The 20,031-nt window shown below is 56.0% G+C and overlaps 1 protein-coding gene across 1 annotated transcript; it reads left to right on the top strand.

The window, feature by feature from the left end:
• The first annotated feature begins 271 nt into the window (after positions 1–271).
• RHOBTB2 (Rho related BTB domain containing 2) lies at positions 272–19,250 on the top strand. The gene is made up of 10 exons (XM_079772401.1): positions 272–803; positions 4,977–5,178; positions 5,797–5,900; positions 6,691–6,876; positions 7,750–8,765; positions 9,041–9,159; positions 11,250–11,400; positions 15,620–15,708; positions 17,523–17,628; positions 18,804–19,250. The coding sequence occupies exons 2-10, from the start codon at positions 4,987–4,989 to the stop codon at positions 19,019–19,021; spliced, it is 2,181 nt and encodes a 726-aa protein (XP_079628527.1). The 5' UTR covers positions 272–803; positions 4,977–4,986; the 3' UTR covers positions 19,022–19,250.
• Positions 19,251–20,031: the final 781 nt, after the last annotated feature.

The following is a 20,031-nucleotide window of genomic DNA, read 5'->3' as shown; positions in this document are numbered from 1 at the left end:
CGCCCTGCCACCCCCAGAGGAGAAATAAAGGGAGGGAGGGAGGGAGGGAGGGACGGAGGGAGGGAGCGGCGCTGTGGGCGGGGCCGCCGGGGCTCCCAATCCCCTTCTTTCCCCGCCCCTTCCCCGCCCCCCAATCCCTTTCCACCAACGGCGCGCTGTGGTGGGCGGAGTCTGTCACCCAGCCTTCTGGTGCAATTCATCACTCCCCTCCCCGTTTTTTTTTTTTCTCCCGAGTCTCTCTCTCTTTTTTCCCCTTTCCTTTTTTTTGTGAATGAAAGAAGGAGGTCGCCAGCGGTCCCGGGGACTGCCGCGCTAGGCGTCCAGGCGGCCGCGCCTTCGGAGCGGGCGGGGCGGAGCAGCGGCGGCCTCGCCCCATCTCCGCTCCTGCGCGCCGCTTCCAGCCTGCGCAGCCCGAGGACCCGCGGCGGAGGTGCGGCCCGGCCGCCCGAGGTCGGAGCGGCCGCGCGCAGCCCGGCTCCGGCGCGCCTCCATGACATTGGGCTCCCGGGGCGCGGGGAGATGCTGATCCGGAAGAGGCGATGGCTGCAGTGGCGCGCGCGCGGCCGCTCCCGGCCCGCCGTCCGGCCCCGGCTGCTCGGGCGGAGTTTCTGATCTGACGCGCCAGGGCCCGGGCCTGCAGCAGCAGCAGCAGCAGCAGCAGCTCCAGCAGCAGCTCGGCGGCGGCGCCGGCATCGTCCTAACTTGCACGCGCGGAGTGACCCAGACATTTCACTAAAATGAGCGTGCTTAGCAGGAAGCGATGTGTTCCTTACACTAGAAATCACCCCGTCACATGTAGTGGTGTAAGTAAATGATTAATTTCTATTATGGCCGGGTTGCAAACAGCTTCTGGGAACGCGCCGCTGCGCCCTCCTGCGCCCTCCGGGCCCTGTCTGCGCCCCTCCTGACTTCTCCTCGGCGGCTCCCACTCTCCCCTGGGCTATAGTTGCAGCTGCTGGGGTCTCAGGCGGCAAGGGACTGATCTTTTCCGGGTTTTTCTGGGGGAAAGGAAGATGACTTGATTGCCTTGGTGTGTGGAGGCCCGTCCCCCTTCCCTCTTTAAATTTTTTATTTTTAGTGTGTGTGTGTGTGTGTGTGTGTGTGTGTGTGTGTGTCAGGAAAAAAAGGTCCAGAGTGGTGGACATGTTTCCGTTAAAAACCAATGGAATTTGGGTGCTTTGCTTGTCGTTCCAGATATGTATATATTTTTTCAACCCAGCACATTGCAGTCTGTGCATCTGAGTTCTGGCAAACTACTGGGAGAAATCTCCAGACTGGTCGTAGGTGTCTGAGAAGGCTTAGTCTGTGTTAGGCTTGCGTTTTTGTTAAGATGGTCATTCAAGATCCCTTTGGGCCTTGCTGACCCCTGGGTCTTCCCGGGGACTCATCTCTCTGTTTTCCTTCCTATTACAATGTCAGAGACTCTGGTCGGAGCCTCCTTTCATTTGAAGGCCACCCTCTCTGCTCATCTCTCCCCAATCCCTCCCTCCCATCCATCCTCTTTTATCTTTACCTTCATTTTTAGGATATTCCTCCCTTACCCATTTGGTAAGATGCGAGGTGTGGGATATTGGTTGCTAGGAGACAAGCCAGGCTCCCAGGGAGATTCTGTAGTTTCCTTGACAACCAGACTAGGGCAGCCACAGATGAACAAGCCTCCCATCAGCTGTGGAAGGGAAAGGGGGGCTTCTCTGGGCTCTGCAAAGTGTGTTTGTAGGGGTGTGGGGGTGGGATTGGGAGCCAGTGAGGGTTGTAGGTAATCTGAGCGCACCTTGCCTTTTGCTCTGCCCCGAGTACAAAGAGCTGGGAGAGCAGTGGGCAAGAGGCTGTTTCTGGAAAGGGAACAGGGATCATGGGACCGGGTGCGGAGGGAGCATCTAGGTGACTCTGGGATCACTGAGAGGAGGGAATTGTGTGTTGTGATGCCAGGCCAGGGTGGCATGGAAGCTGTCGTTCACGGAGGTTATTCAGGATTCTCGGAAGGCATGGGGATGAGGCAATTGTGCAGAAAAGTCAAGAGTCATCGAAGGAGAGAGTGCCAGAAGGAAATGGGAAGATGAGAAGCTCATTGAGTGGGTTATATCGTCACCCATCATCAATGATACAGTAAAGTAGCAATACTTTAGGGCAAAAGTTACATTGATGCTGGTGGCGGGCTAGCTGCAGTGCAGTAGGATCTTTGTTTTAAGACAGGCCCGATGAAACTAAGAGTTCTGCTGGCTCGATTGGGCCAGGCTGTATCTTAAAGTGTGATTATAATTACTCATATAGATATGTAATCTAGCATTATATAATCCCACATTACATAAGAAGGCAAGGACCTTCTTTCGGCCCAGCCTCTACTGGCACAAATTTACCAAGACTCAGGAGACTTTCATCCAAAGCCCTCATACCCATTTTCCAGAAGGGCACACTGACACCCAGAGAAGTGAAGGGATTTGCCCTTTCCTAGATATGACAAAGAAGTTTACCAGTCAGGCAATTGGGACAGGGGTGGAAGGGGGTGAGAATGATGAAAATAGGGAGGACGCGAAGGAGGAGCAGGGGAAGGAAGGGATGGAGAGGGGCCGTCCAGTCTGAGCAGCAACCAGCGGGGTCTGGTGTCTCAACCCACAGCACAGCGCGCGTCGCTCTCCTACTTGGGTGGCTGTCCCTACGTGACCCCGTGTGCATAAGGCAATTTGAACTCCAGTGTTTCTGACTCGCAGTTCCATTTCTGTAAAGAGCACACTCCTTTTCCGTCACAAATGGTGAGGCTCTTCATGGTCAGGGCGGTCTGAAAAGGGAAACCAGGGCTTGAGGGGATGGATATAAAGTTTGGACAAGAAGCGGGAAGATGACCCGTGGGGATGCGAGCTGGTAGCCACAGCATCAGCACCACCTCCATAGGAAGCCATGAGTGCTTTATCATAAACTTGCTGATCTTGGACCAGCACTGCTCTGCTGTTCCGGCATCCTCCCTGCCATCAGGATGCTCCTGGACTTAAGAACTGACCCTCCTTCTCCGTGCCTCCTCACACTCCCCCTTCCCCCGCCCGCGCTAGCATCTAAATTGGAGAAAGAAGTTCTCCTGGCTAGTATGTTTTTCTTTCTCTCCTACAGCTGTGTCTATGTTTGTATTTGGGGTTCTATCTGTTCTGTTCTTCAATTGATAAAACAGAAACCACAACCCAGATGATTCCTCCCAGCGCCAGCACAGCCTCCCAGCTGCCTGCGTGAGTCCAGGAGCGGTCAAAGCTGGGTTCCTGGTCCTCTGCTCCGGAGGGAGGGAGAGCAGGGAGGAGGCGGCGTGGTGGTTACAATAAAGGTTGCCCCCTGGGGAAGGTGAGGGTGGGGTGGAGAAGGGAGAGGAATGATGCAGTGACTCTGGAAATTGGGGTGGGGCCTGCGTGGAGACCCTTGCTGTTCCGAGTCCAGATGCTGTAAAATTCCAAGGAGGAGGCACGTGTCTCATTGAGAAGTCCTTGCTGCACTTTTTTGCTTAGGTCGCTGAGATGCATCCACTTGCGCAAACCCCAGTTGCCATCGTTACTTGGATATTTTGACTCCGCATTCCTGCATGCTGGCATCCAGTTACAGCCCGGCAGGAATGGCACTCCTGGGCGGCGGCTGGTGGCCTGGCGCTCGGACTGGGTGGCTCAGCAGTGAGGGCACCTGGACGGCCTCCAGACTCCTCTGAGCTCGGAAGGGTTTCTCCAAGTTGCTCCAGCCCCCAGCGGGTTTCATTCACACAGGGCGTGTGAGCCGGGGCAGACCAACCACCCTGACCAAACCGAGGCCTGGTAGTCACGCCTGCGAATGATGCCTGCTCTGCCCCAGCTTCTGAGAGGGTGGTGCCGGCCGGGAGGCTGCCAGCGAAAGCCCCCTCAAGCCGAGCGCCCCTCCTGGTGACAGCTCTTTAAACCCTGACATGACATGTGGATTATAGGGGGTCCTTCTGTTTGTTCATTTGAGCCATCCCCTTCTGAGGGTGGACACACCTCGTCCTCTCCGCCCAACACAGGAGGAAACGGAAGCGAGCATTTGCCCAGAAACCCAGGCCCGTTTCTGACCCTGTGCTCCCTCCACCCAGCAGCCCCATAGCCCTTGCAGCCAATTTAGGGAGTCTCCTTCTAGGAGTGTCAGGTGTCTGTTGGTGTGTGTGTTGGGGGGCGGGGGGAGCGGGCCTAGTCTGAGAACCTCTCTCCCTAGGAATGGGAGGTGCAAAAGGGGGTGTAGCTCGCTCTTTCGGAGGCTGGCTGGAGGATGTTTGCAGGGCAGGCCTGGATAGGGGATGGCAAGCCCCACTGGCCATGGAGTGGATCGCCCTTGGCCCATGGTTACCCATTACCTCCATCTCGAAACTGGGCCTGCCGCGGAGTGAGCCAGCCACGCAGGCCACGTGACAGACCCACAGGAGGGACGGGAGGCCCGTGGGCTGCTCAGGTGCATCCAGAAGCCTCCCACCCAGACAGGTTGGGAGGGAAGCTCTGGCATCGCCATAAAGGGAGCTGGGGGCTTGGCAATCCACAGCCGGAGAAGGGGAGAGGCGAAGGTGGAGGCCAGGGGAGCGGCCTCCCGCTCTGACAAGCCCATTAAATTTTAAAGTGGCCCTGCCCTGGGGCGTGCTGGGAAGGGGTGGGCCCTGGCCCTGACTCTGCTTCCCTCAGCTGTTTGGTGCTCTGCGGGCCGAGGAGCGTGGACGATGAGTGAGCTTCCCGGGCAGGCTCTCCTCCCTCTGCGGGAGCCAGGACTGCCCCACCTGGGTTCTCTCCCGGGCCGCCCCCATCGAGAAGCCCAGGGGGAGGATGGCGGCCACCAGAGGGAGGCACGTGGCTCCTCCGGTGGAAAGGCTCTTCTCAGGCTGAGTGGGCTCTGCTGCCCAGAAAGCTGTCCGCTCCTTCCTCCTCTCGGCTCAGCGGCTGGCAGAGGGGCGCCCCGGCCCCGTGGGAACTGGTGTGCGAAGCCGTCTTGACCCCTTCTCTCCTCTCCCCCAGGTCCCAATTAATGGATTCTGACATGGATTATGAAAGGCCAAACGTAGAGACCATCAAGTGCGTTGTGGTGGGGGACAACGCCGTGGGCAAGACCAGGCTCATCTGCGCCCGGGCCTGCAATGCCACCCTCACCCAGTACCAGCTGCTTGCCACCCATGTGCCCACGGTTTGGGCCATCGACCAGTATCGGGTGTGCCAGGAGGTAAGGCTGCAAGGCCTCCGGGCTTCTTCCCAAGCCATTGCTTGGCGTCTCCAGCCCTGGCCTGTGCTGAGCTCACGGAAGCCCCGTGGGGTAGGTAGGGTGGGGCAGCTGAAGAGGAAGGAGCCCTGGACGGAGGGCTGAGGGGAGCCTACCCCAGTGTGGGTGGCCCTCCACCATTTGGGTTTAGCATGGCTGACCTGATGCCTGGGCACAGCGTCTGGTGCAATCCCAGCCCCAGGAAGGGGGAGCCCTAGGGGGTGGGGTGGGGTGGGGTTTGCAGGGATGAGAGCTGAGAGAAGGAAAGTGCTGGCTGATACCGAAAGGTTAGAGGCTGGCAGACAGGTGATCTGCAGGTGGCGCTGGGAACCCCCATGACCCTCTGCCGGCTTAGACTCTCTTTCCTCCTGGGTGGCATGGAGGGTGCTCTTGTTACTGAGTCTGTAGAGAAGGCACCTGGATAGAAAGGTTGTGTGGGGCACATGGGGGCGGTGCTCACTCTGCCCTTCACCCCCCATGCTGCCTGGGACCCTCCGGGGTGAGCTGGCACCACCCTGAGCTGACACACGGGCCCCAAGAACTCCTGCCTTTGACGCCCATCGCATTCTTCCTCCCCCACAGGTTCTGGAACGCTCCCGAGATGTGGTAGACGACGTCAGCGTCTCCCTGCGCCTCTGGGACACCTTTGGAGACCACCACAAAGACCGCCGCTTCGCGTATGGGAGGTAGGAGGCCTCTGCTGCCTGAGGGGGCCCGGGGGCGGGCTTCCCCCCTTCCCCCCCTTCCCCCAAAGCAGAGCAGCTCTGAGATACACTGAGTGGCCAGATTATTATGATCCCCAGCATAATAATCTGGCCACTCAGTGTATATCCTATATAATAAAAGGCTAATATGCAAATTGTCCCCTCGACCAGAGGAGTTTGGCCAGCAGGCAGGCCAACCAACCGCCCATGTCCCCTCCACCTGGCCAGGCTGGCCGGACCCCACCCATGCACGAATTCATGCACCGGGCCTCATGCACGAATATATATACACACACACACATATACAGAGTGGCCAGATTATTATGCGTTCAGAGATCATAATAATCTGGCCACTCAGTGTAATCAAACTGGGAGGAAGGAGTAGGGCAGACAGGCCTGGCGGGTCCTCACGGGGAGCAGCCGGGAGGTGCGAGGAGCAGGTTTGGAGTCAGGAGGCCTGGTTTCAGTCCCGGCCCCGCTGCCGACTAGCTCTGTGACTTGGGGCAATTAGGGGAGCTGTTCAGAGACGGTTTTTCTCAGTCTCTAGAGAAAAAGAGAGCCAGTAGGTCAAAACGAAAGCTCTAAAACACTTAATTAGAGCTACATAAATTAGAGGTACTATTATTATACATTTTAGGTAAGATCGTGTGCACAGGTCACATGACAGGGGACTGCAGTGTCGGGCTGGGGTGGGTGTGCCTGTTCTCCCTGGTTCCAGGGGCAGGGACTCTGCCAGCTTTCTCTGCCCCAGGCCTCACTCTCCCACCCCCAGGTCCGACGTGGTGGTTCTGTGCTTCTCCATTGCCAACCCTAATTCCCTTCACCATGTCAAGACCATGTGGTACCCAGAAATCAAGCACTTCTGCCCCCGGGCACCTGTCATCTTGGTGGGCTGCCAGCTGGACCTGCGCTACGCCGACCTGGAGGCTGTCAACAGGGCCAGGCGCCCCTTGGCTAGGTAGGGGTGCTGGTGCCTGGGAGGGGGCAATGAGGAAGACAGAGCGAGGGGGTGTCTCCATGGCTCCCTGCGGAGCCCCGAGGGAATCCACTTAGCCTTACATCTCTCCCTTCGTTTGAAGCAAGTCCGCGTAGGGAGCCAAGAGTGCTCTGTCTTTCATTCACTCCACCCGTCTATTCATTCACTTGTCTATCCGTTCATCTCTTACACACTATGAGGAGAGAAGGAGAGAAGCCGTTTTTTCGTGAAAGGAGGTTATCTTGCTGGGAGATGGACTTAACACATTGCGGACGGATCACGAGAATTCTCGTGTTTTCTGTTCTAAGGCTTGTGGCCAATCACGAGACTTCTTTAAAAAGATATTAGCTTGTAAGAACATGTACTAAATAATTTCAAAATGCAGTGGGTATTTAATTTTAAAGCATGACTTTAACATTTATGTAAAAGATTCTTTGTACTCGTTCAATAGACACTTACCTGGCCACTGGGTAAAGCTAGCAATGAAACTACTGGTCCGCAATGTGTTAATATGAGAACACGTTAAAAGCCAGTGTGGAATATTGCATGCTGACTGCCAGAGGGAGAGGTAGTGCTAACACTGCTCTGAGCGGGACATCACCGGGGCCTGACAGGTGCTGGAAAAGAGGGACCTGGAGGTAGGCCTTGAGGACCGGCAGGATTTGGTCAGACAAAGGAGAAAGGGCAGAGATTCATTAGGACCAAGAAGGGCAGGGATGAGGCCAGGGAGAGGCTCTCTCCCCTCCCCCGCCCCCCTGCCAAGCCTGGTGAAGAACAGGCAGGCCCTAGGGACCTGCCTCTCCCTGTCCGCCATCCTCCCCAACATGACTTTGCTTTACCCTCTTGAACGTCCAGGCCCATCAAGCCCAATGAGATTCTTCCCCCCGAGAAGGGGAGGGAGGTGGCCAAGGAGCTGGGCATCCCCTACTATGAGACCAGCGTGGTGGCCCAGTTCGGCATCAAGGACGTCTTCGACAACGCCATCCGTGCGGCCCTCATCTCCCGCCGCCACCTGCAGTTCTGGAAGTCCCACCTCCGCAACGTGCAGCGGCCTCTGCTGCAGGCCCCCTTCCTGCCCCCCAAGCCCCCTCCCCCCATCATCGTGGTGCCCGACCCCCCCTCCAGCAGTGAGGAGTGCCCCGCCCACCTCCTGGAGGACCCGCTGTGTGCGGACGTCATTCTGGTGCTGCAGGAGCGGGTGCGCATCTTTGCCCACAAGATCTACCTCTCCACGTCCTCCTCCAAGTTCTACGACCTGTTCCTCATGGACCTGAGTGACGGGGAGCTGGGGGGCCCCTCGGGGCCAGGGGGCCCCCGCCCAGAGGACCACCGGGCTCACCCTGATCCACACCACCACCATCACCACCACCACGGCCGGGACTTCCTGCTCCGGGCTGCCAGCTTTGACGTGTGCGAGAGCGTGGAGGACGGTGCGGGCTCGGGTCCCGCTGGGCTCCGGGCCTCAACCAGCGACGGCATCTTACGGGGCAACGGAACAGGGTACCTGCCTGGGAGAGGCCGCGTGCTGTCTTCCTGGAGCCGAGCTTTTCTGAGCATCCAGGAGGAGATGGCAGAAGACCCCCTGACCTACAAATCCAGACTGATGGTGGTGGTCAAAATGGACAGTTCCATCCAGCCGGGGCCTTTCCGGGCTGTTCTCAAGTACCTGTACACGGGGGAGCTGGACGAGAAGGAGCGGGACCTCATGCACATCGCCCACATCGCCGAGCTGCTGGAGGTCTTCGATCTGCGCATGATGGTGGCCAACATTCTCAACAACGAGGCCTTCATGAACCAGGAGATCACCAAGGCCTTCCACGTCCGCCGGACCAACCGGGTGAAGGAGTGCTTGGCCAAGGGCACCTTCTCAGGTAGGGAATGCGCTGAGGAACTCGCAGGCAGAAGGCAGAGGGGTGCCCTCCCAGTAGCCTTCCGAGGAGCCCGGGCTCCGGTGGGCACCCAGCTGCGGATGCCCTGCGAGGCGCTGGCTCTGCCTGGAGCCTGGGCGTGTGGCCACGTGGCGCGTCCCAGCTGTGGCTTCAGAAGGAGGCGTGTTGTCGAGGGGGGGCAGGGTCGACCCTCGGGGCGGGTTGTCCCACCTTCTTTCACCACATCCTCACGTGATGCTTCGTCTCCTCCTGGGCAGACGTGACCTTCATCCTGGATGACGGCACCATCAGCGCCCACAAGCCCCTGTTGATTTCCAGCTGTGACTGGATGGCTGCCATGTTCGGGGGGCCGTTTGTGGAGAGTTCCACCAGGGAGGTAAGGCTTCTTGGCAACTGAGATGAGCCATTTCGTGGTGCTTTCCTCAGCATTCACTGTGTGATGGGCCTGAGGGACGTTTATGAGGTGGTGCCCATAGCCAAGGACTTACAATATGTCAGGATGGAATTATAGTAACATCTTGACTTTGTAGTTTAGAAAGCACTTTCAATACAGTATCTCAGGTCGCCTCACCCATGCCTCTTGTACATGGCTCCGCATTCCCACTTTATACAGAAGGGAAGTGAGGGCCCCAGAAGTTAATGACTCGTGCAAAGTTGTCTAAGTAGAAAGGAGAGGCTAGAACTTGAACATAGAACCTCTGACTCCACATTGTACCTTGCTTTCTCCCTGACGCATATGAAACAACTAGAAAAAAAGTTCAATGTGTCCCCGGCTGACCCCATCACTGTTTTCAAATGTAAGTTTTATTCATTGAGGCATGGTGAACATAACAGATCAGGTTGAGACTGCCATTGAGAAGATACATTTTTATATGCACAGATCTAATCAGAGAACGCACGCACGTGGGCGGGGGGGGGTGGGGGGATGGAGCACATGTGGAGGCACCAGGGTTGGTCAGGAGACAGAGAGCCAGGGGAGCTGTGGGCAATGGCCTTTTTTGTGGTTTCCTGGGAAGGAGGGAGAGGGAGGGGCAGGGTAAGCTCTCCGATGGGCTGGCTTGGTTAATGTAGCAGGCTCCGGGCATAGGGGCTTCTGGTGCCTGGCTCTGGGGTGATTAGGGCAGGTGGCTAGTGGCTAGGAGTGTGAGCTGATCAAGGAGGTGCGGGGGGGGGGGGGGGGGTGGGGAGTGTTGGGGATTCTGGATTGATTGGTTTGCATTCAAAAGGGATTCCCTTACTGTCTGTAGGAGCTGGCTAGCCCTGGGTGGGACAGGCCCTCCTGCTCAGCAAGGCTCCAGGTGCCACAGCATCAAAATACAGGAAATAAAAAAGGCTTCACATGGTCCCCTTTCCCTTTGATCGTGGCCACTCCAGCTCACCTTAGGACCGAGAGTCAGCGGAGTTGGAAGGGGCCTATCAGTGTGTCCTTAGAGACCCTCTTTTGAGTCTGTTCTTTGCATTCTCCCAGCTCAGCAGAGTAGCCTAGGCCGTGGCCGTGGTGTTCTCCATCTTCCCCGAACTTCTATTACATTAATTATTCATTAACGCAGCCTTGCAGTTAACAAAGTGCTACTCTGTGCAGCTGCTTAAAAGTGCTGAGTGTGCACACGCGGTTTCCCAACTGGCCTGGGATGGCTTGAGTGCAGGGACTGGGTCTCTGCTTCAGCCAGGCGCCCCCTCAGCCAGCGCTGCCCCTTAGAGAGTGCTCGCCAAGTACCTGGAGGGCAAACCGGACTGAGAGCAATGCAGCACAGTCCCTGCCACACGGAGGAGGAACTTCCTAGGATTTCCGGGAAGGAAGTCCTTTCGGAAGAGAAGCTAAGCCGAGGTTGAGATTTGAGTGGGTCTCTCTGATCCTTGAAGTGGGCGTGGGGTTGGGATTTGCTAAGTGAGAGACTAGGGACTCTGACGCCCCAGGGCCAGCCAGTCCTGAGCACTTCTCAGTTACCATAGAAGCAGCTGCAAAGCTCTAGCCGGTTCCCAGCGCAGCCTGAGACTCGTCTCAAGAGAAAGCAGTTGTCGCAGCAGCGCTGCTCCGAGCACATCCCGGAGGCCCAAGGTAGCAGCTTCGAGAAGCCAGCTGATGTTGGCTTGCTTGTCCACACCCCACTTGCTCTGCTGCCTGCAGGGCTGGGAGGAGCCAGGGTGTGGGTGTAGGTGACCTGAGGACTGCTTCCCGCAGCCTCTAAGCCAGGATGCTTGGGGAGGGTGCCAGTGAGAACCAGGCCCTTTAAAAGCTGTTAGAGCCCTGCTCCCTGGTGCGGCCAGCAGATGGCCTTAGCACAGGTGGTCTCTCTGGGAGACAGGCCTTTGGGGGCTCCTCAGCAGGTTCAGGGGCTGCACAGGGGTGGCTCCCTGTTTGGGGGAGACTGGCCGTGTGGGGCGGGGTCTTCTGAGTTTCTCAGAACTGAGTGACTCTTCCTGATGCCCGACCTCACCTCACTGCGGCTGCTTCCTCCGGCCCAGGTAGTGTTTCCGCACACGAGCAGGAGCTGCATGCGGGCGGTGCTGGAGTACCTGTACACCGGCATGTTCACCTCCAGCCCCGACCTGGACGACATGAAGCTCATCATCCTGGCCAACCGCCTCTGCCTGCCGCACCTGGTTGCCCTCACAGGTGACTGACGAGTGCACAGACCTCTGGGGCAGGGGGTGGGGGGTGGAGGCAGGGCACCCTCCAGCAGTGCTGGCCTCTCTCGCCTGTCTCCTCCTCGGGGATTCACCACTAGCCTAGCACCAAGGGACCCGCTTACCTAAAGGAAGCATGTTGACGTGTATGGGGGGTTGGGCGAGGACACAGATGTGAAGAAGTGTGTGTGCAAAAGATGCTCGATGGAGTCACTGGTAGGTCGTATCCAAAGGCGATTCCCACCCAACAAAACGGTCTCCAGGAGATGCCAGTGCCTGATGCCCCACTCAGCGTGGCTCCCTCAGGCAAGCCTGAGGGGTCAGAGAGAATAGGACTCCACAGTTCCACCTTTTGGTCCTCCTCCCTCTTCTTTGTCTCGTTTGGTCACATAAATCTGCTTGGTTTATTCTGCATTCTTTTCTTTCTCTTCTTCTCCCTTTTTTCTTCTTCTCTCTTTTCTCTTCCTCCTCCTTTTCTCTTCCACCTTTATTTTCTCTTTCTTCTTCCAAAAACAGACAATGAGCATTGACCTGGCACTCCTAATTCACTGAAAAGATTATGAGAGCTGGAGCTCAGCTTTTATTTGTTTGTTTGTTTGTTGTTGTTATTTAATCCTCACCCAAGAATTTTTTTTATTTATTTTTTTACTGATTTTAAAGAGAGAGAGAAATATCAATTGGTTGCCTCCCATATTATCCCTAACTGTGGATCAAACCCACACCCCAGGTGTGTGCCCTGACCGGGAATCAAACTTGCAACCTTCTGGTGTATGGGAAGACACTCCAACCAACGGAGCCACCCAGCCAGGGCTGGAGCTCAGCTTTTGGAAGGCACCAGCCTTAGAGGGCCCTCAGGGGGAACAGGGACTGAGGCGAGAGGGAAGCCAAGTGGCAGACCATGAGAGTCGGGGCCAGCCATGCAGGCAGACAGACAGCACCTGGTGATGTTGGATTGGAATCTGTGTGGTGTTGGTGTTGGCATTGGTACCTAGACCGGTGTTGATATCGGGGTTTTATTCTTGGCTGGTCGGCGGGCGGGCAGGGAGCAGGGCCTCTGACCTTGGGTCGAGGTTCAGGGAAGGCCCCAGTGTCAGAGCTGCTGGGGCCCTGGGCAGACGATCAAATCTGGGACTCAGATATGAGGGAAGCGTCAATCTTATGATGAGAAATGGTCATAAGGTAGGGCTTGGTCATAGGAAGACGGCAGAAATCATTGATCAGAACCGGAATGGTAAGGGCTGAGCCTGCAGAGGGCGTCCAGGGGCCCCAGCTGGGGACACAGAGGGCATAAGGGCAGGGAGCAAGATCACCGCTGTAGCAGCATGGCGTCCGCACTGCTCACGAAAAGTGGTGCGGTCTTCATCCGCACATAGGCTGTCCACATCCTTGGGCCAAGTAATTCAACTTTATTTTATTTATTTAGTTAGTATTTTTATTTATTTCAGAGAAGAAGGGAGAGGGAGAGAGAGATAGAAACATCAATGACGAGAGAGAATCATTGATCAGCTGCCTCCTGCACACCCCTTCCTGGGGACCGAGCCTGCAACCCAGGCGTGTGCCCTGACCATGAATAGACCCATGACCTCCTGGTTCATAGGTCAACACTCAACGACCGAGCCACACCAGCTGGGCAAGTAATTCAACTTTAGAAAGACTCTCTCCAGAGAAATGACTCAAAGGAAAAAAGTATATAAAGATGCTTCTGTAAGTTTGTTTCATCATGGTGGGCAACCAGAGACAAGTCAAATAGACACTACTGGTTAAGCACACATGGGTAATTTTCACGAGGGAGCCATTAAAAATGTTAAATGGCAGTGATGCACAAAAAGGCTCATAGAAAATAATCTTGAATGACTTTTCCCATGAAATAAATGGTCTATGCACGCTAGAAATCATGTACAAAAATGTATTGTGTATACCTTGTCAAGGATCAGCAGAAAATGCCGGGTATGGTATAGCTGGTGATGCTTTATGTTTTGTGAGATATGCTTTCTCTGAAGTTATAAATTCAAACTTAAAACATTTTTATTAAATACTAGAGGCCCAATGCACAAAAATTCGTGCAAGAGTAGGCCTTCCTTTCCCCGGCTGCTGGCACCAGCTTCCCTCCGGCACCCGGGACCCAGGCTGGCTTCCCTCCAGCCCCGGCTTCGTCAGGAAGGATGTCTGGAATGATGTCCGGAAGACATCCAGTCTAATTAGCATATTACCCTTTTATCATTATAGATAACACAAATACACATATGTTCAGCTTAACCTTTTGCACTCGGATGTCGAGTGTGACTCGACACGGTTGGCATCGGTAGCAGCTCGAGAAAAAAGCAAGCGAGTGCAAAGGGTTAATGAATTATTATAATGACCCATATCAGGAGCTAGAAGCTTCCAGCCGTCCCTCCCAATCACAGTCCTTCCCTCCTCCCCAGGAGTTACCTCTTTGCCTATTACTCTTTTGGGAGGTGCTTTTTATGGCCTCACTTCCTTGGTCTTCTTCATAGTTTTATCATCCAAGTGTACATCCTTAATCACTATAGCATGGTTTTATTTTTTATATACTTTTAAAGTTTTTTCTTCATCTATAGGTACCTTGTTCATTAAAAAATTTTTTCCTGCCTTGGCCAGTGTGGCTCAGTTGGTTGGAGCATCATCCCGTGCCACAGGTTCGATTTCCAGTGAGGGCACATACTCAGGTTGCAGGTTCCTTCCCCGGTCAGGGTGAAGGAACCTATTGAAACATCAAGAGGCAACCTATTGATGTTTCTCTCTTTCTCCCTCTCCCTTCCTTTCTCTCTAAAATCAACAAAAACATAGCCTCAGGTGAGGATAAAAAAAAGAGAGAGAGAAAGAGAAACATTTCCCCTTGCAACTATTTGTTGGAAAACACCCACTGATGTAGAAAATTTAGATTTTTAGTTGATTATATTTCTGTGTAGCACCATTCTTCCCATAGACTGGTTATTAGACATAGAGGCCAGATCACATTCACATTCAGTTTTCTTTGGGTAAGACAACTTCATAGGTTGTGTCTGTGCTTTTCTCTCTTGTCGTGATGTTACCAGTCATTGAGTATCATTGCCTGGACCCATTCATTTATTAGATGTGAAATGGTAGTGCTCCAATTCAATCATTCCTCCTTTGTTTCTCTGTTGGAATATTTCTAAAAAGAGAAAAAACTCCTCGCCTGCTGTTTGGTTAACCAGTGGCACAATTCAAATAGGAGAGGCAGGTGACTGCTTGATTCTTTCCTTTTATCCAGATTTCAAGATAAATTTGTTTCCTATCCTTTCATCCTTTGCGGGTGACCAATTAGGTGTTTTTAAGTATTATTATGAACCCTTAGATTGAACATACTTGATTGGTTTCAAATGGTTGCATTTATCCTTATTGAAGCTCAAACACGGTACTGAACCTTTAACCAGTACGAGTCGCTTCAAGTTGGCTCCAGAGTTGCTGTGCTTCTGGTTCTATGGCATGAGGTGTTCCAGGATCCGTGTGTTCATTTCTTGCCCCGGACCCCGAATTAGCCCTTCCTCTATGAGATCCTGGTTCCCGAGAGCCGGAAATGGCATTCGGGGCCGCAGCCTGGGCACCAGGAATGCTCCTTGCTGCTGCGAGGGCTGTTGCCGCTGGGTTGTTTCCATGTCGCTAGGACTGAGCTGGGAAACATATTTTTAAAGATAAAATACCTCGGGAGTTTATACTGATACTGTTAAAATTCAGTATAAACTAAAAGTGTTTACTTCTTCAGTATAAACAGTAACTTAAAATGCAACATTAGTACACGTTTTGTTCTAAAATTTAAGTTAATACCAGCAGCTAGGTTTAATCCGGAGTCCTAACTCATAGTTCTCAGTGAACCTGACTGCCTACCCTCCTCTGGCAGTGGCAGTGGCTGATTCCATGAGGGGCTTTCACCCTACATGTATCAGACTATTTGGAGCAGCATACGTAGCTTGGAAAAATCCTCTGAGACAATACCAACACTCTCCTTCCGTTCCCACCCCGCTCCGCTGGGCTAGTCTTGCTCTAATTCCGGTTACCTCGCTGGTGGGAGCCGACTCTACTCGCCTGCGGCCTTTCCTGGGCCTGCTGGGACTTGCCCTTGGCCTTGTTCTCTCTCTGCCCTGCAGCAGGCCCCTGCTGGGGGGTATAAGTGAGCACAGGGCCACTCATGTGCTTCTTCAGCTGATCCCCGGCTGTGTGTGTCACAGAGCAGTACACCGTGACCGGGCTGATGGAAGCCACGCAGATGATGGTGGACATCGATGGGGACGTCCTTGTGTTCCTGGAACTGGCTCAGGTAGGATGGCCAGGGAAGGGTCTCTCCTCAGGCTCAGCCTGGGGCTCTGTCTGCCCGTTGGCAGTGCGAGGGGAGGGGGGGGGGTGGGAAGGAAGGAAACCCATTGTCAGACTCAGTTCCCTGACTGGGAGAGGCCCTCTCCTCCTCCTGGCCTGAGGATGCACTCTGACCTACAAGAGGAGAGCTGGCATGGAGCATGGGAGCATGGGGCTGAGACTTCAGGCAGCCATCGGGTAGGGGAGCGAACCCCAGCCTCCGGTGTAGACATGGCTGCTGCCTGCCTGAGGTCAGTTAAGGGACACGCAGGACTCCCATCTAAAATTAACTGCCCACCTCCTTATTCCCATACAAACTAGCAGAATCCCCCACACCGGCCCTTCTAGCACTAAAGATCAGCTCTGGAGTTAGAGCATGGCAGGTTCGAGGCTTGCAGACACACCTGGGAAAGTCAGCTCTAAGCCCAGTCATCAGCACCTTAGTGTAGACTGCTTTGGCCCTGGCCGGGGAAGAGAAGACATCGCCCGGAGTAAGATCTGAGGAGGCGGACACAGTAGGAAGCCTCAACGTAGGGCCAGGGATTTCCATGGATGCTGGCACAGGACAGAGGCGAGGTGGTGGAGGTGGTGGGCCTCGTGGGTCAGAACAGGGACCCCCTTTGGAGGTCCCCAGTTCTGAAACAGGGCAGGGGACAGCTGCTGGGAGGTGGGAGCAGGGGACAGCTTCTGAGAGCGCTGGCATCCTGTCTCTGGGTTGGACAACCCTAGAATCAAGGTGGAGGTGGTGGTGGTGGTGGTGATGATGGTGGTGGTGATGGTGGTGGTGGTGGTGGTGGTGGTCATGGTGGTCATGGTGGTGGTGGTGATGGTGGTGGTGGTGGTCATGGTGGTGGTGGTGGTGGTGGTCATGGTGGTGATGGTGGTGGTGGTGGTGGTGGTCATGGTGGTGATGGTGGTGGTGGTGGTCATGGTGGTGGTGGTGGTGGTGGTGGTCATGGTGGTGATAGTGGTGGTGGTGGTGGTCATGGTGGTGGTGGTGGTGGTCATGGTGGTGGTGATAGTGGTGGTGGTGGTCATGGTGGTGGTGGTGGTCATGGTGGTGATAGTGGTGGTGGTGGAGGTGGAGGTGGTGGTGGAGGTGGAGGTGATGGTGGTGGTGGAGGTGGAGGTGGAGGTGGAGGTGGTGGTGGTGGTCATGGTGGTGGTGGTGGTGGTGGTGGTGGTCGTGGTGGTGGTGGTGGTGGTGGTGGTGGTGGTGGTCATGGTGGTGGTGGTGGTGGTCATGGTGGTGGTGATAGTGGTGGTGGTGGTCATGGTGGTGGTGGTGGTCATGGTGGTGATAGTGGTGGTGGTGGAGGTGGTGGTGGTGGTGATGGTGCTGGTGGTGGTCATGGTGGTGGTGGTGGTGGAGGTGGTGGTGGTGGTGGTCATGGTGGTGGTGATAGTGGTGGTGGTGGTCATGGTGGTGGTGGTGGTCATGGTGGTGATAGTGGTGGTGGTGGAGGTGGTGGTGGTGGTGATAGTGGTGGTGGTGGTGGTAATGGTGGTGGTGGTGGTGGTGGTGGTGGTGGTGGTGGTAATGGTGGTGGTGGTGGTCATGGTGGTGATGTGCTGATGGTGGTCATGGTGGTGATGGTGGTTGTGGTAGTGGTGGTCATGGTGGTGCCAAGAGCGTGTGTGGTGTGCCTCTCCAGGGGGCTTTCCCACTCACTGCAGGGCCCTTGCCACCTGCCCTGAAGGTTCTGCTCTGACAGCAACCGGAGCCGCCCGTGCTGACCCCGCCCTGGGTCCCAGCACGGCGCCCTTCTGTTTCCCCAGTTCCACTGCGCGTACCAGCTGGCGGACTGGTGTCTCCATCACATCTGCACCAACTACAACAACGTGTGCCGCAAGTTCCCCCGAGACATGAAGGCCATGTCCCCAGGTGAGCATCCCCGGCAGGACCTGCTGATCCCCCGCTTCACGCTGAAGGGGTCAACCCTGGTCCAAATCTCCGACCGGACCCCAGGGCACCCGGAAGCTGCCAAAGGCCCTTGGGCCTAACTTGACCTTGCAGGAGGGAAGGAGCCTGCAAAGTTGCATCCAGCCAATCAGAGGGGAAAAGCGCCGGCCTGGTGGGGCGGGCCGCTGGGGCCTGTGGCAGCTCATCCACCCTCTGGGCTTCTGTGCCTCACACGCATAAAGAGGGTGTGGGACTAGAGGTATTTTCTCAGACTTCCTGGACAGGACTCCACGATAAGAACTACATTTTACATGGTGACCCAGGACCCACATAGAAAAGACATAAATTGTTTGTAATTCTGCTCATGATGCTACACTGGTTTCACAAGGTAGGAGTGACCACAAGCCACAGCTCGGCCACACAGATCCAGATGGCCTCTGAGGCCCTGGGACTCAGCCTCTGCGTCATGAATGGGTCAGGTCCTGGGCCCAACAGGAACTGCATGGGCACCTGGGAGAGGCGTCCCTGGCCTCCCCGAGTTCCTGCCACTCGGTGACCTTGAGGTCCGCACTGGGCAACCTCCACTCTGCTGGGCCCCCCTCCCTGCTCCCAGGGTGTCTCTGCGCCCTACCCTTCTCTCACCCCATGCTCTCCCTTTCATCCTTGGAGCATTTTCTTTCTAAAGCCCAGGCCCCCATCACATCACTCCCCTGATTCCAAACGTCCCGTGGCCCCCTACGCCTTTCGGAATCAGTCCTTACCCCTCAGCCTCGCCTTCTCGGGCTGACCCTCCTGCGGCCCATGGCCCCTTCAGCTCAGACCCTCAGCTCTGCCGGATGCTGCTGCCTCAGCCCCGCCGTGCCGCACCTGCTCCCTGCCTCATTCTTCGTCCCAGCCTGTTCTATCCCCAAGACACATGGAGCCCCCGTTGAGTCCTTCCCATGGGACTGTCTTTAGGGAGCTCTGCAGCCAGGCGGGGGCTCTGTGAAGGCAGGGGCTTCCCCTCGTGGCCCAGGGTCCTGGGATGTGCTCCTGGCTGACAGGTCCCCGGGGCATCAGGGTCGGGGTGCGGGTCCCTGGACACCCGTCACGTCCCAGGATTTCCTCTCGCCCCGTCTGCCTTCCTTCTAACCGAGCCCTCCTGCGTTCTGCTCCAGAAAACCAGGAGTATTTTGAGAAGCACCGCTGGCCGCCCGTGTGGTACCTGAAGGAGGAAGATCACTACCAGCGGGCCCGGAAGGAGCGCGAGAAGGAGGACTATCTCCACCTGAAGCGGCAGCCCAAGCGGCGGTGGCTGTTCTGGAACAGTCCCTCCTCGCCGTCCTCTCCTGCGGCCTCCTCGGCGTCCCCATCTTCCTCCTCGGCCGTGGTCTGAGATGCTGCCGCCCTCTTCTGACTCTGCTGCTCTTGTGCCCACCTGCCCTTGCCCCTCCGCTCTCTGCATCGCCCCCTCCACCTCCCAGGGACCAGGGGACCCACATAACCAGGACCCTAAGGGCGGGCTGTTCTCACCAGCCAACAGCTCAGCCAGAGAGGAGCCGGGCCTCGTGGGTCAGAACAGGGACCCCCTTGGGAGGTCCCCAGTTCTGAAACAGGGCATGGGACAGGTCCTGGGAGGTGGGAGAGGGGACAGGTCCTGGGAGGTGGGAGAGGGGACAGGTCCTGGGAGGTGGGAGAGGGGACAGACAGCTCCTCAGAGTGCTGGCATCCTGTCTCTGGGTTGGACAACCCTAGAGTCAAGGGGGAAACGTCCAGCCATGAGAGGTGTGGTCTGTGGAGGCAGCCCCCTCCCGGTGAGCGCAGTGCACAGGGAGGTCCTGCCTCTATTGGCCAGATTTTTCTACCAGGGGACTTGGGGGTTGCAAATGTTTTGTGGGCATTTCCACACGGAGCCTACTCAGATCCTCACTGGAGAAGTCAGGGTAGCCAAGCCTTCAGGGCCCCGCTCAAGGCTTCCCCTTCCTGGGTGCAGCTGCCGGAGGCCACACCTCCCGGGGTGCCGGCCTGCCTCCCCGGCCGCCAGCATCCCGGCCTGGTAAAGGGAAGTGGCGTTGTTCAGAGCTCCAGGCCTAGAAGCAGGGTCTCCCGGTGCAATGAGAAACTCCTCCCTCCACTCTCCTTCACACACCGAGATGGGATCCAAAGCAAACAGCTAGAACGGGGCAAGAAGGAAGGGGGTGAAGGGGGTCTGGACGCAGCAATCCTGGGCTCCTCTAGTTAGCATGGCTTCTTACGGGGTGGGACAAAATTAGCAAAAAAAAAAAAAAAAAGCAACAAACAAAATCACCACCAACAGAAACACTCTAGCCTCTGTTCCCTCCAAGAAAGGACAGAAAAAGACCCTGTACGGCTTACATTTTATAAAACCAAACGGCCCCCGCATTG

This window comes from Cnephaeus nilssonii (assembly GCF_951640355.1).
Source record: "Cnephaeus nilssonii genome assembly, chromosome: 5".
NCBI lineage: Eukaryota > Metazoa > Chordata > Mammalia > Chiroptera > Vespertilionidae > Cnephaeus > Cnephaeus nilssonii.
The sequence above is the reverse complement of the archived record's forward strand: the minus strand, read 5'-3'. Positions and strand labels throughout refer to the sequence as shown.